This window comes from Rattus rattus, chromosome 14 (assembly GCF_011064425.1).
Source record: "Rattus rattus isolate New Zealand chromosome 14, Rrattus_CSIRO_v1, whole genome shotgun sequence".
Lineage (NCBI taxonomy): Eukaryota > Metazoa > Chordata > Mammalia > Rodentia > Muridae > Rattus > Rattus rattus.
The window spans coordinates 39,465,371-39,479,842 of record NC_046167.1 but is presented as its reverse complement, the minus strand read 5'-3'; the positions used below and the strand labels follow the sequence as shown (position 1 = coordinate 39,479,842).

General features: G+C 42.9%; 1 protein-coding gene and 1 non-coding gene across 4 annotated transcripts in view; both read left to right on the top strand.

The window, feature by feature from the left end:
• Window positions 1-14,472, top strand: part of Elmo1 (engulfment and cell motility 1) — a 529,323-nt gene that overhangs the window by 182,610 nt on the left and 332,241 nt on the right. For all 3 annotated transcript variants that reach the window (XM_032885160.1, XM_032885159.1, XM_032885162.1), the window contains exons 8-9: window positions 5,106-5,205; window positions 13,840-13,991. In XM_032885160.1, coding sequence (XP_032741051.1) covers window positions 5,106-5,205; window positions 13,840-13,991 — 252 coding nt within the window. The remainder of the gene's footprint in view (window positions 1-5,105; window positions 5,206-13,839; window positions 13,992-14,472) is intronic.
• LOC116884083 lies at window positions 10,190-10,318 on the top strand. The gene has a single exon (XR_004385827.1). It is a non-coding gene; the product is annotated as a small nucleolar RNA SNORA17 (small nucleolar RNA).

The window sequence follows — 14,472 nt, the reverse complement described above, 5'->3', positions numbered from 1 at the left end:
CTGTTCATGAGTAACCTTAAAACTTGCCTTTATATTTATTATTTCACTGCTGGTTCTTTCTGTCTGGGGCACCCCTTGCTATGGAAACATTTGGAAGGACTATGCTTTTACAAAATTACCAGCTTAGGTTTACATGCTTGTTTTTAGATTGGCTGGGTTTTGCTTGGAATGAAGGTTCCATCGTCACGTTGATGAGAAACATTTACTTGAGTCATTCCAGCACACATGGTGTGTCAGCCGCGAGAGTGGAGTCGACCAGCACATGCAGTCTGCAGACAGCTTACTGTGCAGCAGTCAGTGCTGCCAAGTCTTTAGCATTGCATGTTCTTAAAAAATAAGCAAAAAGTCCCAGAATGCGCCGTGTGCTTTCTCTCCATTTGTAATTCTTTAAGGGCTTCATCCTCCACTCAGCTTTGACTTCAAAAGGAGTACCTGAGCTTTTGTCTTCCCTCTGTGGAGTTTGAGTCACTCCTGCAAGAATGGAAATAAATATTGACATCTGAGTTTAATAAAAGCTTCTATCTCTACCTCATTGGAAAGAGGGCTTTTGATTTAAAATAGAATAAAAATTTAGCCTTGCATCTGAAGTTTTAAAGTTGAATTGTGAAAAAGTCTTCATGGAAGAGCACTATGCTGCTACTTAGCAATTAGCCATAATGAGTTATGTTTACTCTGTGGAATATATGTATATACATATACTATAATGTGTATTGTACATATGCGTGTTATATATTGTACCATATAACACATACCACAATACTATTTAACAGCTAATGCATTAGGAGGAGGTCATATTATATGATGCATTCTATCATCCTGTCAATTATCTAGCTATTATCTTAGTGAATGGGCCAGTTCTGACTGCAGAGCATCATCTTGGTAGCCATGTTATGTGACACAGTCATTCTTTTCCTTGTCAGTCACCATTGTTGATGGTCCCTGACAAGTACAGAGCTCGCTATCTGCAACCTGGGGATTTTCACTCTTGCTCCTCAGTAGCTATCCATATTAAAGTCTTAGACAGCTCACTTGGAGATTCAGAAACCAGCGCACTTCTGCTCTTCTTCTATCTCCCTTTCCCAGGTTCTTGAAGCCTGTTGGAGGAATCTGTAGACAGATTTCTTGAACATTTTGAAAGAGAATGATCATCTCCCTTAGGCTATTTGGACTGAGATTACACTAAGCAGATAGCTGAAGAGCTGAGTCATTTGCCTTTAGATTCCTTTAGAAGGAATATATATGATTTATCTGTTGTTTTTAAAGACTATAATGGAGACGGATGTGGAGCCTAAGGCCAGGGGTGCTCCTGGGCTCAGGTAGCTGGCTGGGAAGGAAGAGTTGAGCCGGTAGAGGATGTTTTATTGTGCTTTGTTGGTTCTCTCATCACCAAAGCAGGCATTTTTGTGCTGAGTAGAGGCTATGGTGACATCACTTTATGGGGGGCATGGAAGACCCTTCATAGACACTAGGGTGGGCCAGCGAACCCCAGACCCTAAAGGTCTGTGAACCTTTATCATATCATGTATACGTAAATGCCAAAGATTGCTTTACTCTTTGTAAGTAAATAAACAAAATTGGCATATTACTTCTAAATAATACATTTATCATATTATTGTATTACTGTTAAATAATATTTTCACAGCAAAACAAAAACCTACTAAATCTAGTTATAAATCTTACTAATTGAATGTGCCTCTATTTCCTGAGGCATTTCCTCCTGTACAGGCTGATAATGACTTTATTGTGATTCTCTTTGTATAGGGTTACTCTTGCAGTTGTATCTAAACTTCTTTAGTTTTTTTTTTCCTTTTTTCTACTCTATCTAGTGTTTTGTTCTTTCCAATAATTCTGTATATTCTGTTTTTGATTGTTCATTTTGAGGAACCATCAATCCTCTGATGCCACCTAGGGGACACCTGCAAGAATCAGATTCCCATGTTTTCCCCGTTTCTATGAATAGAGCACATTTTCCACAGGAATCTTGAAAACCCTGAGCAACTTTGGTGACACTAGGCGACCTTTCCGTGCTACTTACTATTCTCCGTGCTGTTTGAAGGACTGGCGGCATGTCAGCTGGCTTGCTTTTCCTAAATAACCCCCAGGGTAGGACCATCATCACCACCACTGACTTCCTCTTCCCTTGCTTTTAATAAATGAAGAAATGGAAGCCAGGACAATGAAGTAACTTGCTATGTAGAGCTGGTGGCCAACCCTTCATCATGTGACTTGAGACCTCCTAATTGTTTCTTTTGAGTGTGTTTCTTTCCCTCTAATCTCTGAATTATTGTTCATCTGTGAAAGTCATTTCCTTTTTTATGGGCTTCTTTAAGCAAGAAGGCTGCAAAAATGAAAGTTGCTTTTTAAAAAAATTTACCTTTCAAATGTTATTTCCTTTCCTGGTTTCCGCTGCAGAAACCCACTATCTCCCCTGCTTCTATGAGGGTGCCCCCTCCACTCACTTATTCCTTCCCTCCCCTCTGCCCTGACATCCCCTACACTGGGGGATCCAGCCTTGGCAGGGCCAAGGGCTTCTCCTCCCATTGTGTCCAACACGGCCATCCTCTGCTACATATGCAGCTGGAGCCACGGATCTGTCCATGTGCACTCTTTGGATGGTGGTTTAGTCCCTGGGAGCTCTGGTTGGTTGATATTGTTGTTGTTATGGGGTTGCAAGCCCCATGAGCTCCTTCAGACCTTTCTCTAACTCCTCCATTGGGGACCCAGTTCTTAGTCCAATGGTTGGCTGCAAACATCTACCTCTGTATTTGTCATGTTCTGGTAGAGTCTCTCAGGAGACAGGTATATCAGGCTCCTGTCAGTGTGCACCTCTTGACATCTGCAATAGTGTCTGGGTTTGGTGACTGTATATGGGATGGATCCCCATGTGGGGTAGACTCTAGATGGCCTTTTCTTCAGTTTCTGCTTCACACTTTGTCTCCTTATTTCTTCATGTGAGTATTTTGTTCCTCCTTCTAAGAAGGGCTGGGGCATCTGCACTTTGACCTTCCTTTTTCCTGAGCTTCATGAGGCAGAATAGCAGCAGGGAGGGTGCGGAGAAGCAGCTGGACATGAGTTTTGAACCTCTTTTTCATTGCATTAGTTGAAAACAGAGAACTTTAACCTAAATTTGTTTTGAGACTTTGAAGTGGAGAAATAATGTGATGTGTTATTCTGAAGAACCAAGTAAAACCTGAGTATGGAAGAAGGCGTTACTATATAATGTAGTATAGGAATCCCGACTGGCATTCTGTGATCCTTGATTCCGTGAGGTCTTTTGTCATGGCAGGAATGCGAAGCACAAACCCCTTCTCATGCTAGAAAGAGGAAGAGGCTAAGGCTTCGCTGCCCTCTTCAGGAGCAGTGGTGTAAAGACAGCTCATTAAGCCCCACCTCTCAGGTTCCACTAGTTCTCCATGGGGCTCAGGTGGCTAAAGTCTTAAACCCTGGGGCCTCAGGGATATGCTGATCCAAACCACAGCACTACCCAATCTCTAATCTCCATTTGAAGGAGACAGTGCTGAGCCAGCAAGCCCATTCTGTAGAATCTCTACAACCACCATGGCTAGCAGAGTAATGATCTGTGGGAGGCAAGAAGGCAGTTCAGTTCAACACGATTCAGTAGCTAGACTCAAACTTCCAGACTCTAACTCCAAATAGTTTACTTTAGGCATATTTAAGTATAGCATAACTTGGTGGAAAATTTTCCTAATGTTAACTCAATCTGTGTACCATAAAACTTAAGACATAAGTACATCAAAATTCTATGTAGAGTATATATGGTTTCTATAAGATGGTTTCTATAGACAGTGTGTGACATCTTCCATAAAGATGGGTTCTATAGACTGACAAGCTCATAAGGGCCCAGAGCTTCCCCTAGCATTTAATCTGTGAACATAAGAACCTTCATGCCTTCCACACATAGACATTACTTAAAATCCAATAACTAAATATAAAATTCTAACTCATGTAAAACAAGTGAGTTTACTTACATACATATTTGCATGGGTGTATACATACAAACATATAGAGTGTATGAATTTCTTTTGTGATATCTTTTGACTTGCGTGTATATGTGTGTGTATGTTCATGTGGGCACAAGAGCATATGGAGGCCACAAAAGTCTTTGGATCCCTTGGAGCTGAAGTTAAACTATAGTTAGTTGAAAGTGACCTAACATGGGTATTGGGAACGGAACTGTGGTCTTTTTCAAGGACAACAGGAATACTTAACCACTGAGCCACCTTTTCTGTGCCTTTGAATCCTGTCTTAAGGGCTAGTGTTACAGGGAGCCCAACAGAGATGACCACTCAGACACAGTTATAGCCAACTGAAAGTCTTTATTCTAGCTGGCTTGGACTATACTCAGTCATTTGGATCACCATGAAGCCCTCAGCATTTAGATCAAGGGGATTTTAAAAGGGCAAACCATGTCCTCTTATCTCCCTCAGCAGCTGCAGGGGGAGGCTTGTACAAGCAAGCAGTTTAACTAAGCTAAGTTGACTGGGACATTTTGACTTCAGATCCTAGAATAGAGTTTCCATGGGATTCTAAATCAAGGAGATCAAATTCTGGGTAAACATGAAATGGCCTCAGAGAGAAAACAAGATGGAGGGAACTCTGCATTGTCTTGGTTTGTCACATTCCTGGTACTGGTTTGAATTTTTCTTCTTGATTCCTTTAGGCCATAAAACTCCTTTCTTAATTATCTGCCATTTACTGAGAAGTTGGTTAAGCTATCATTACCAAAAGCAATTACTTTTTACCCTTTTTAAAATACTTTATATGCAGCCTCTGGTTATACGGCAATTACCCAGCTTCCCAGTGGGGAAAACAGAGTCTCAGAGGGGTTACGTGAAATGCCTAATAGGACATAGCCCTGCAAAGTGTGGCCCATGTGAGACAAACCTGTCCAGTCTTTGGCTGTACTTGGTTGTTTTGAGTTTCTTTTCTTTTCCCATAACTTGTATGAGAATTCTTTTCTGTTAGTGTCCTGCTTCTCACCCCTGTTGTCTTTGAGAATTTGACTCTCCTAAACCTTTTCATTTCTGCGTCCTTCCTGGCGCCATGTTTTGGTGTCTGTGACGCTGACGTCTCTTGTTTTGCAGCTTTGGAGACATGCTGTCCTTCACTCTCACAGCCTTCGTGGAGCTGATGGACCATGGCATCGTGTCGTGGGATACATTCTCAGTGGCGTTCATTAAGAAGGTAAGGTAGTCTTCCCTAGTCCCACATCCTTTCTTTTTTCACATAGAGTTCTCTGCATTGTGGTAGCTTACAATTGTTCCTTTAGTTTTTATGTTGAAAGTGGTGTGATTTTTGGTAGTATTATATATGTGAGGAACAAATACTGTGTAGAAGTTGCATTTCTGTCCCCACAGAGATCATAAGTGGTCGAGTGTAAGAACCCAGAGTTGAAGAGCAACAGAGTACTCTGCTCCAGTTTGCATAGTGAATCTATAGATCTTAAGACCTAAGCACAAGACAAAGATAGGGCTAAGTGGGAATGGTGTGGGCTTTTGAAATCTCCAAGTTCACTTTCAGTGACACACTCCTGACCCTTTCCAAACAGTTCATCATTGAGTTGGGTGGGGGTGAGTAAGCAGCAAATATGTAGTCTCCGGGGTCCATTTTCGTACTAAACACCACCATTAAGGAATAATGTTATACGTTTTCCATTTGACATTTGTCCTGGGGAACTACTTTAAATTAAAGACAGGAGAGAGACATAGTCTCTGGACCAAGGGTGTTGGCAATGGATACCCTTGCAGGTCCCATGTCTGCAGGATGTTTATGTTTACTTAAGGTAAGAGCTAATTGGAAACTAAAGATCTTCTTGGTATACTTCTAAATCTTTCTTTTTCTACGTCTACAAATCCAGACGTCGATGTAAGTAGAAGAGAATCATACTGTTGTCAGTTGGCTAAATTGCTCGGAAGAAAACTCTTATAGATGATAAAGCCAAACACACTGATGTGTTACAAAGAACAATCACCTGAAGGTGGCAGGGGCAATAGGTGATGTATTATGGGAACAGAGCATGGATGGCTTTCTGGAATAAGATCTAGAGAAACAAGTCCACACATGAAGTTACTGTTGTTTTTTTTTTCTGGGATTTTATTCTTAAAAATGTTAACACTTTCTGAATTTACAGCAGGTCTTTCCTGCATAATTCGAATGTCCTGCTCATCTTGTGTCAGAGACCCTCTTGCTGGATGGTGACGATGCTGTTCTGAGTAGGAGTGTTTGCGAATCATGTAGCTCACTGGCATTAGCTTTCTGGGTTTACTGTAGTCTCCTCTTCCTCCTCCTTCTCTTCCTCCTCCCCCTCTTCCTCCTCTTCCTTGTTTTCCTCCTTTGTGTGTGTCTGTGTCTGTGTATACGTGCACGCACTGGCAGGGTCATAGAAAAGGAGGTCCTCCTCGATGGTATGGGGCCACTAGCTTGCCCTGTCCCCTGTGCTGCCCTCGTTGGCCTACCCAGCATAGTTCAGGGATTCTTGCTTTCTTCTGAGGCATATCCACAGCCTGAGAAGCATTTATTTTTTTTTAAAAGAAAACCATAGAAGTTGAAAAATAGAAGGAATGAGGTGAAATTTGATTTAAATATATTTTCAAAAAATGTTCATTTATGAGAAAGTAATAATAAAACTTTATTTCTTTAAATGATGTGAGTTAAGTGTTCAGAGCCAATTTATTTTTTTAGCTAGTTAAGATGATTCTAATTCACTTTAAATTAAATTTAAAAGTCACATTAAAACCAAGGAGGTGAAAGCTAATTGGTTGTCCTGGCACTTTAAAGGAAAACTGAACTATTTTAGAGGCAGCATCTGTAGTACATTCTTGTTCTAATTTCTGTTGCATTGCTACTTAGGTAAGAGGGTTTGAAAAACAGCAGAAAATTACTTATGCTGTTTGAAGTTAACCGTTTTTATCCATTAGCTGGGTCAAATTCAGCATTCTCAGCCCCTGGATTTGTAAGCAGGGGTCTCTTCAGCAAAATTCAACTAGGAAATACACAAAGCCAAGTAAAGTGCCAGTGTTCTACAGGGAATGCCACTTACACAGGCTCTGAGGAGCTGGCTTACCCTGTAGGTATTTCCCATGTAGAGCAAACATTCAGGCATTTCTCTTCATTGACCCAGTGAGTTTTGCCTTTTGGAGAGATTTATGAGCATCTACAAGAATAATTAAAAATTTCATAGTGCAGTTTTATGTTACCTATGGATGGCCCCTTTTGCTGTTTTTTAATGCTTCATTTACTTTTTAAATTAAATTGATGCATTCACTTTAAAAATCCAGTATCAGCCCATCCTCTCTTCTCAGTACCCCCTCATTCAAGTGCCCTTCTATTCCACTCCTGGGTGTCACCGTCATCACCCTTCCCACTGCTCATCAAGTCACTATGGGACCAGGTGCATCCTCTCCCACTGAGGCCAGACAGGCCTCTCCATTTAGGGGTGCCCAGTCCATAGGCAGGCAGGCAGAAGGCTCAGGGGTGACCTCTGCTCCAGTTGTTGGGGGCTGTCAGTGAAAACCAAGCGGCTCATCTACATATGTTCAGGGGCCTAGGTCCAGCCTGCATTCACTGATTGGTAGCCCAGTCTCTGAGAGACCCCAAGAGTCCAGGTTAGTTGACTCTGTTGGTCTTTCTGGGGAGAACTTGTCCTCTTTGGGTGTCTCAGTCTTTTCCCTAGCTTTTCTGTAAGACTTCTGAGCTCTATCAAATGTTTGGCCATGGCTCTCTGCACCTCTGTCGACTGGCCGCTGGGTGGAACCTCTCAGAGGGCAGTTATGCTAGACTCCTCTCTGCAGACGCCGTGGATGGCCTTTGAAAGTGTGGATAGCATTCAAGAAATTGGAGACCTAAAAAGTATTTTTGCTCTCCTTGTTTTACATCCTGTTGATGTCACCTATATTCCGTATATGTGGTTGGGTTGGGGGTGAGGACATGTGTTGGGGTGTATATGCATGTGTGTTGTGGGGAGGTCAGAAGCCATCTTTGAGTGTTATTCCTCTGGAGACATCCATCTTGGATTTTTTAGACTGGATGTCTTTCTGAGACCCGAAGCTTGCCAATTAGGTTAGACCAACAAGCCTGTTTCCCTCTCCTCAGGAATAGAATTACAGGCACATACCATTACAACTGACTTTTTAATAAAAAGGTTTATTTAATTTATGTACGAGAGTACACTCTCACTCTCTTCAAACACACAGAAGAGGGCATTGGATCTCATTACAGATGGTTGTGAGCCACCATGTGATTGCAGGGACTTGAACTCAGGACCTCTGGAAGAACAGACCGTGAACTTAACCACTGAGCCATCTTTCTAGCCCTACACTTGGCTTTTCACATGGGTGCTGGGGATCAAACACAGGTCCTCAAGCTTGTGAGTCAAGCATTTTATCACCTGCGCTATTGCTGCAGCCCTGCCCCTTAGCTCCTTAAAAATGTCCCACACATTCCCCCTATGTATTGATTTGCATTTGCTTTCACCGGTCTGTGCTTTCCTGCTTCAGCTGGCTCAGCGATGTGGTGAGCAGAAGCTGAAAGGTACAGGAAGTACTGATAATCTCGTGTGTGTGTGTGTGTGTGTGTGTGTGTGTGTGTGTGTGTGTGTGTGTGGGGTAACACTCTAAAATTTAATCAGGTAATCTGTAATCTCCCATACTCTCATCTATAATTTACAAGCTGGTCAATAGGATGTTTGTAATTTCACTATTAAGGAGTTTGTCTCTAGTTTCCTGGAGGAAGACAGTACATATGCTTCAATCACTTCCCGTGGAAAGAATTGGAACGTGTAAATGTCTGGTTACGCCAGATGATGGGTGATGGCAGAGGAAAGATGTCAGTTTCAAAGCCCAACTGCTTGCCTTAGGACTGTGCGAGGATTCAGCAAACTGGGCACATGCTTTCCACCAGGCCTGTTCTCCTCTCTGGGTTTATGTAAGAAGCTCATTAGGTGAAATGCATTAGGGTTGCAGAAGTGATTCATCCTCTTTGTTAAAGGAGGAATTAATGTGATCAATTAGTTTCATAGATGAGACATGTGAAGACATGGCACCTAGAAGTAAAGTATGGGTGAAGATACTCATGCCCTCAAATGAAAGCAAAGATCATAGGTGATTTTACCACCACTTAGTATCCCATTATGTGTAGGAGAAAATTAATATTTTCTGAAGAACTTAAAACCTTTTTAAAGAAGGTGTACTTTATCTTACAAAACATTTGAGAGTACTAATTGAATATTTTGAGTAAGCAATTGCTGTCAAAGGATATTTGCAAAAGTAAGTGGTAAATCTCTGTTTAACGAAACACTTGACAGAGGTTACCCAGATGGCTGAGCAATTAAGAGACTGGGTGCTCTTAATTCCATTCACTGTACCCACACTGCTGCTTAGAACCATCCATAACCCTAGTTCCAACCTGTCTCACCTCTGTGCACCAGGCACAGAAATGACACATAGGCACACATGCAGACAAAAGACCTGTACACATAAAAAGAAAATTAAGAGTTAAAAAATGCTTGACCATTGGAAGCCAGATGTGATGGTTCATGCTTTTAACCCCAGTGCTCACCCCAGCATTTGAGACACTAGGGCAAGATGACCATTGTGAGTTAGAAGTTAGCCAGCCCAGGCCAACTCCAGTGGATTCCTGGAAACCATGAACTACATAGCAAGACATTTTCTCAACAGAGAGAAAGAGGAGAAAGGAAGGCATTGAGAAGAGTGTGCAGGGCAAGGGATTTGAGCATAGAAGAAACTGATGGTGATGATGTTTTGGGAACAGTGGACTGGTGCTGTGTGTACGAGAGTGCGTCAGAGGGAGATGTGGTCACAGGAATGGAGGATAGGGGACTAGGGATATTAACCAGGAATGAATATGGAAACTTGGAAAGTGTGACAGTTGACAAGAAGGAAGAAGCCGGGAGGCAATGTGATGGTTTCCACACCATTTAATATTAGGCTGTGTTGCAATATCCAAAGCCTTTTGAGTGCCAAGAATAAGCCATGTGCTTCATAGTCCATGCCCTTTTGTCTATCCCTGCAGGATTACCAGGAGACTAAAGCCAAAACTGGGTTGAGTCCTGTTCCTTTGTATAGTTTTCAATCTGTAGGTCTGAACCACTCTGCTTTAATTGAATCTAGTACGAATGAGTAAATACTGAAAGAGTGAGAGAAGGAGATGGCCAGCCATTAGATGTGTTGCAGTTGTGGCTGCATGGCATGTGCATCAGTAGGTGGCAGAGAGGAAGGAGGCCATGTCTACACTCACTGTTCTAAACTGTGAACATGTGAATGATTAGTAGCTTACCACTCCCTGAAAAAAGGCCTGAGATGACCACCAGTCTGGGTCCAGGCAGACTCCCAGGATGTAGAGCAACACAGAAACTAGAAGAACCTGGGTCACTGGCAGGAGTGAGCCTGAGGAAGGGCTGCTGGGGTGGACCAGGCAAGGAACAAGCCTGAAAAAAAACCCACCAGATGAGCACCATTGGATCCAGACAGGGATCTAGCCTCAGATGGCATAGACTAGTTTTGTGCAGGCCAGTGGTGGTGGGGGAAGGCCAGACCAAGCCTGGTCATTAGAGATAACCCCTACCCGGCACAATAATGCACAAGTAGGGCCTAACACTCCTGAGGTAACATCAGACACTCAGAGACCCTGGGGGCCACTAAGAAGAGCAGATATGTGGTGCAGAAATGGAAGAGAGGCAGAAGGATGTAGATATAAAGGAGAGAGGCAGAATTGGAGACTTGAGGGTAGTGGGGAAGAGCCTGAGTAGGCAGTGATGCCACCTGGGACCCTGGTTGGCTCCTGGCTTGTCCTGACACTGGAGGCCACATCTGCCTCTGTGGCCCTGAACTAACAAAGCTATGTTATTACCAGTCCTTGATGGATGTCCTTGGTTTGGGTTGCTCCCTAGGGACATGTTGATGTCTGAGGAGTGTACAGAACTGGTTCCATATCTTACCTTGGTATCATGAGAGAGCTGGCCCTGCTCCAAGCCAGCTTAAGTATTTGGGAGAGTGCCCTTCTCAAGTGCACATTGCTGGAGTGGCAGGTGGCCAGCTTTGAGAATACGTGAATGTGGGAGAGCTGGTCCTGCCACTCATCTCTCCTGTGGTGGCATGGAGGAGATAGACATAGGCCTTCCCTCCCTTGCTCTTTACCAGCTGCAGCAGGTGGCAGACCTGGGTCTGAGGTCATGAGAGCAGGAGAGCTGTCCCTGTCTTTCACCTGCTACAGCACTTTGGAGAAGGGTCCTAAACCTCACCTGGACAACACAGTAGAGCTGGCCCTGGATGTGGAGCTGCAGGTGCGCTGCCCAGAGGATATGAGTGCAGGAGAGCTGGTCCTGCCTCTGATCTGTGAGGAGGTGGCATAGATGAGGGAGAGATGCTCTCCTCCCTTCTCCCACCATCTATGGTAGGCAGGTAAGCTGGCCATGTCCCTCACCAGCTGCAACTTGTGGGAAAATGGGCCCTGAACATTGCCCAGGCAACAGGGTAGAGTTGGCCCTGGTTGCTGGAGTTGCTGGTGAGCTAGCCCTAGGCTGTGAGATCTGGAGAGGCAGAAGACTCACCAGCTCAGATCCCTCTCAGGCTCAGATTCAGGGCTTTGGATTGGGCCATCCCAACATCTACTCCATCAATGAACTGCTTGAGTGCACAAGGGGGCCAGTCCTACAGATCCAAAGCTACAGGATCCCATGACACAGGGCAACAACAGGGTATCTGAGAGGAGTTCCAATGAGGATCCAGTATAGTTGGAGTAACAGAAGTCATATGGTGTGTACCAGACCAATGACTCATTGCAATGAGCATTTGCAAGCCAAGAAGTGTGGACAAAAGTGTATACTGTGAGATCCAGTGTGACATTCTACAGGTTCTACAATGAGATTTTTCCTCTGGGGACTGGTTTGCAAGGGTGGAGGGCAGGTATGAGAGAAGGGGGAGATGTGTGGAATTGGGGTGCATGATGTGAAATTCTCGAAGAACCAATAAAAAGGTTTTTTTTTTTTAAAAAAAAAGTCTACCACAAAAAAGAAAAGGAAGGAAGAAAGGAAGGAAGAAAGGAAGCAAGCAAGCAAGCAAGCAAGAAAGAAAGAAAGAAAGAAAGAAAGAAAGGAAGGAAGGAAGGAAGGAAGGAAGGAAGGAAGGAAGAAAGAAAGAAATGGAGACGAAGGATGAGGATGGATAGATTTGACAGTATCAGCAACAGATTCTCAGGAAACAGACTCCCAGACCTTAAGGTACATCTCAGCGAGAGTGGCAAGAAGGGTGGCCAGGAATAAGAGAATGAATGGGAGAATTAATTACAAAGAGCTCTCCTTGTGTGTTTTCTAATACCAGTTTGAAGTATCATGCTGAGATAATAACTGGGGTGAAGGAGAAGTCAGGGTATTTGTACTCTGTCCCAAAGGAACCTATCTTAAGTAAGGAGCCATGAAAGCTGTGAGGCAGGTGGACTTTTGTCAGTAAACAGTGAATTTAAAGAAAGAGAGGTGGTGTTCACACAGTGGATTTTGTAGATTGGAACAGATGTGAAAATGGAACTTGCCAAAGACGTTTGTGTGAGAGGAGCTGAGATGGTCTTTTAAGGATTTTAAATTTTCCACAAACTTCCTGTAGTTTGTGATACAAAAACAGTTTGAGGAGTGTAAAGCCTCCTGTGCTGAGATCCTTCATCATTTCCCATTGCCTGAGGTCCACATGGTTCTGGCAGGAGAGTCAGCTGGGTTCCATCCCTGCCTTTACAGTGGTTCCTGAGAGAGTAACTCAGGGTAGGTCCTGTAAATGGCCAGGGTGTCTTTTGGATTTTATCAAGTTCAGGAATGGAGGGGATTTGAGGACAAAGGGTGTATGACATGGCACAAAAGGAGGAAGTGGGGTTGACAGAGGAAGCCAAGTGTGTACCCACCACAGAACAAAGCCAGGCAGCTTTTAAGTCAGACAGCTTTTAAGCTGTCCTTGTGTGGATGTAATAATCATTTTTTTAGTATGAGCTGTCAACAGACAGCAATAACTTTTAATGAGTTCTCTAAAATAAAGTCTTTATGGTGCTCCTGTGTTCAGATTGCATTGAGCAGTTATTATAACCATGTTCTGTCTCCCTCTTATACTGTGATTTATTGTATTTAGCCTTTTGCTGATTAATTTCTTAGGGAATATGTTTTACATATTATTATGCTAGCATTGCTAATTTAAATGACTTCTGTTTGCTATAACTCAGAGGGTAGAGAACAATTTACTTAAGCTACAGAATGCGCACGCGCGCATACACACACACACACACACACACACACACACACACACACACACACACACGAATAGCCAGAAGGACGGGCAGGTACAGAGCATTGCCTGTTGAATTATAATGACAAATATGATTTATGTGAGTTCCTCAAGAACATAGAAATACAATGAGAACATAAAAGTCATGTGTCTGGATGTTGTGGATGAAGAAGCAACCTAGGACTTTGCAAGGAGGGACCATTGGCAAACTAGAAATTGCTATCTTAATAAGAAAGCCCTTTCTTGAAAACTGAAACTCAGAATGACAATCTTGGGGAAAACAGGCAAGATGGTCCTTTAAAGATGTCTCTTATAGAGGCAGTCAGTTATTGCAGATTCCTAAGATGGATAACTATATTTTGTGACAATTCACGAATAGTATTGACTCCATGCATTTCTTGTTCTTCTGCAGTATGTTTTGTTCTGACTGTATTACTGTGCATTGAGCTCCCAGTTTGCTTTATTGGATCCCTTCTTTCCTTCTTTGTTTGTCTTACCATCTGATCATGAGTAGTCATTTGTGACCTAATTGTGTTTTCAGATAGCAAGCTTTGTGAACAAGTCCGCCATAGACATCTCAATCCTGCAACGGTCCTTGGCCATTTTGGAGTCAATGGTTCTCAATAGCCATGACCTCTACCAAAAGGTAGCTCAGGAGATCACCATTGGCCAACTCATTCCGCATCTTCAGGGGTAAGCATGCTAGGCACTTTTGTGCCTTGTTTCTGGGAAACAGTCATTATGATGGATTGGGAAACATTGGGAACTGGTTAAGTTACATGCTCAAAAGAGCTTCACTTGGGAGCAAACTAGATACTACCTTATTGATCATGATACATCCCCAAGGAACCATATGTCTCTCCCCAGAGCCTAGACTACAGGATACAGTCAGTTTTGGTGACTTTTGGTAGACATTGGTTGAGTTTTACTTTTTAAAAGTAAAACACAGTAGGATACTTTCTTCTCTTAGGTTCTCAATAGGGTCTGTATTTTATAATATTACCTATGATATTTTCTGTGACACTGTGAATATTTTCATAATTGTTTTGGCATTTTAAGGAGTTAGTTACTTCAGGTTATATACTGAAACCTAATGTTTGAAGCTAGGATCGATATATGGAGAGAGAACATGGGGCGCTTGTAGTTTTAGACTAGGTCACCTTAACTAGCAATG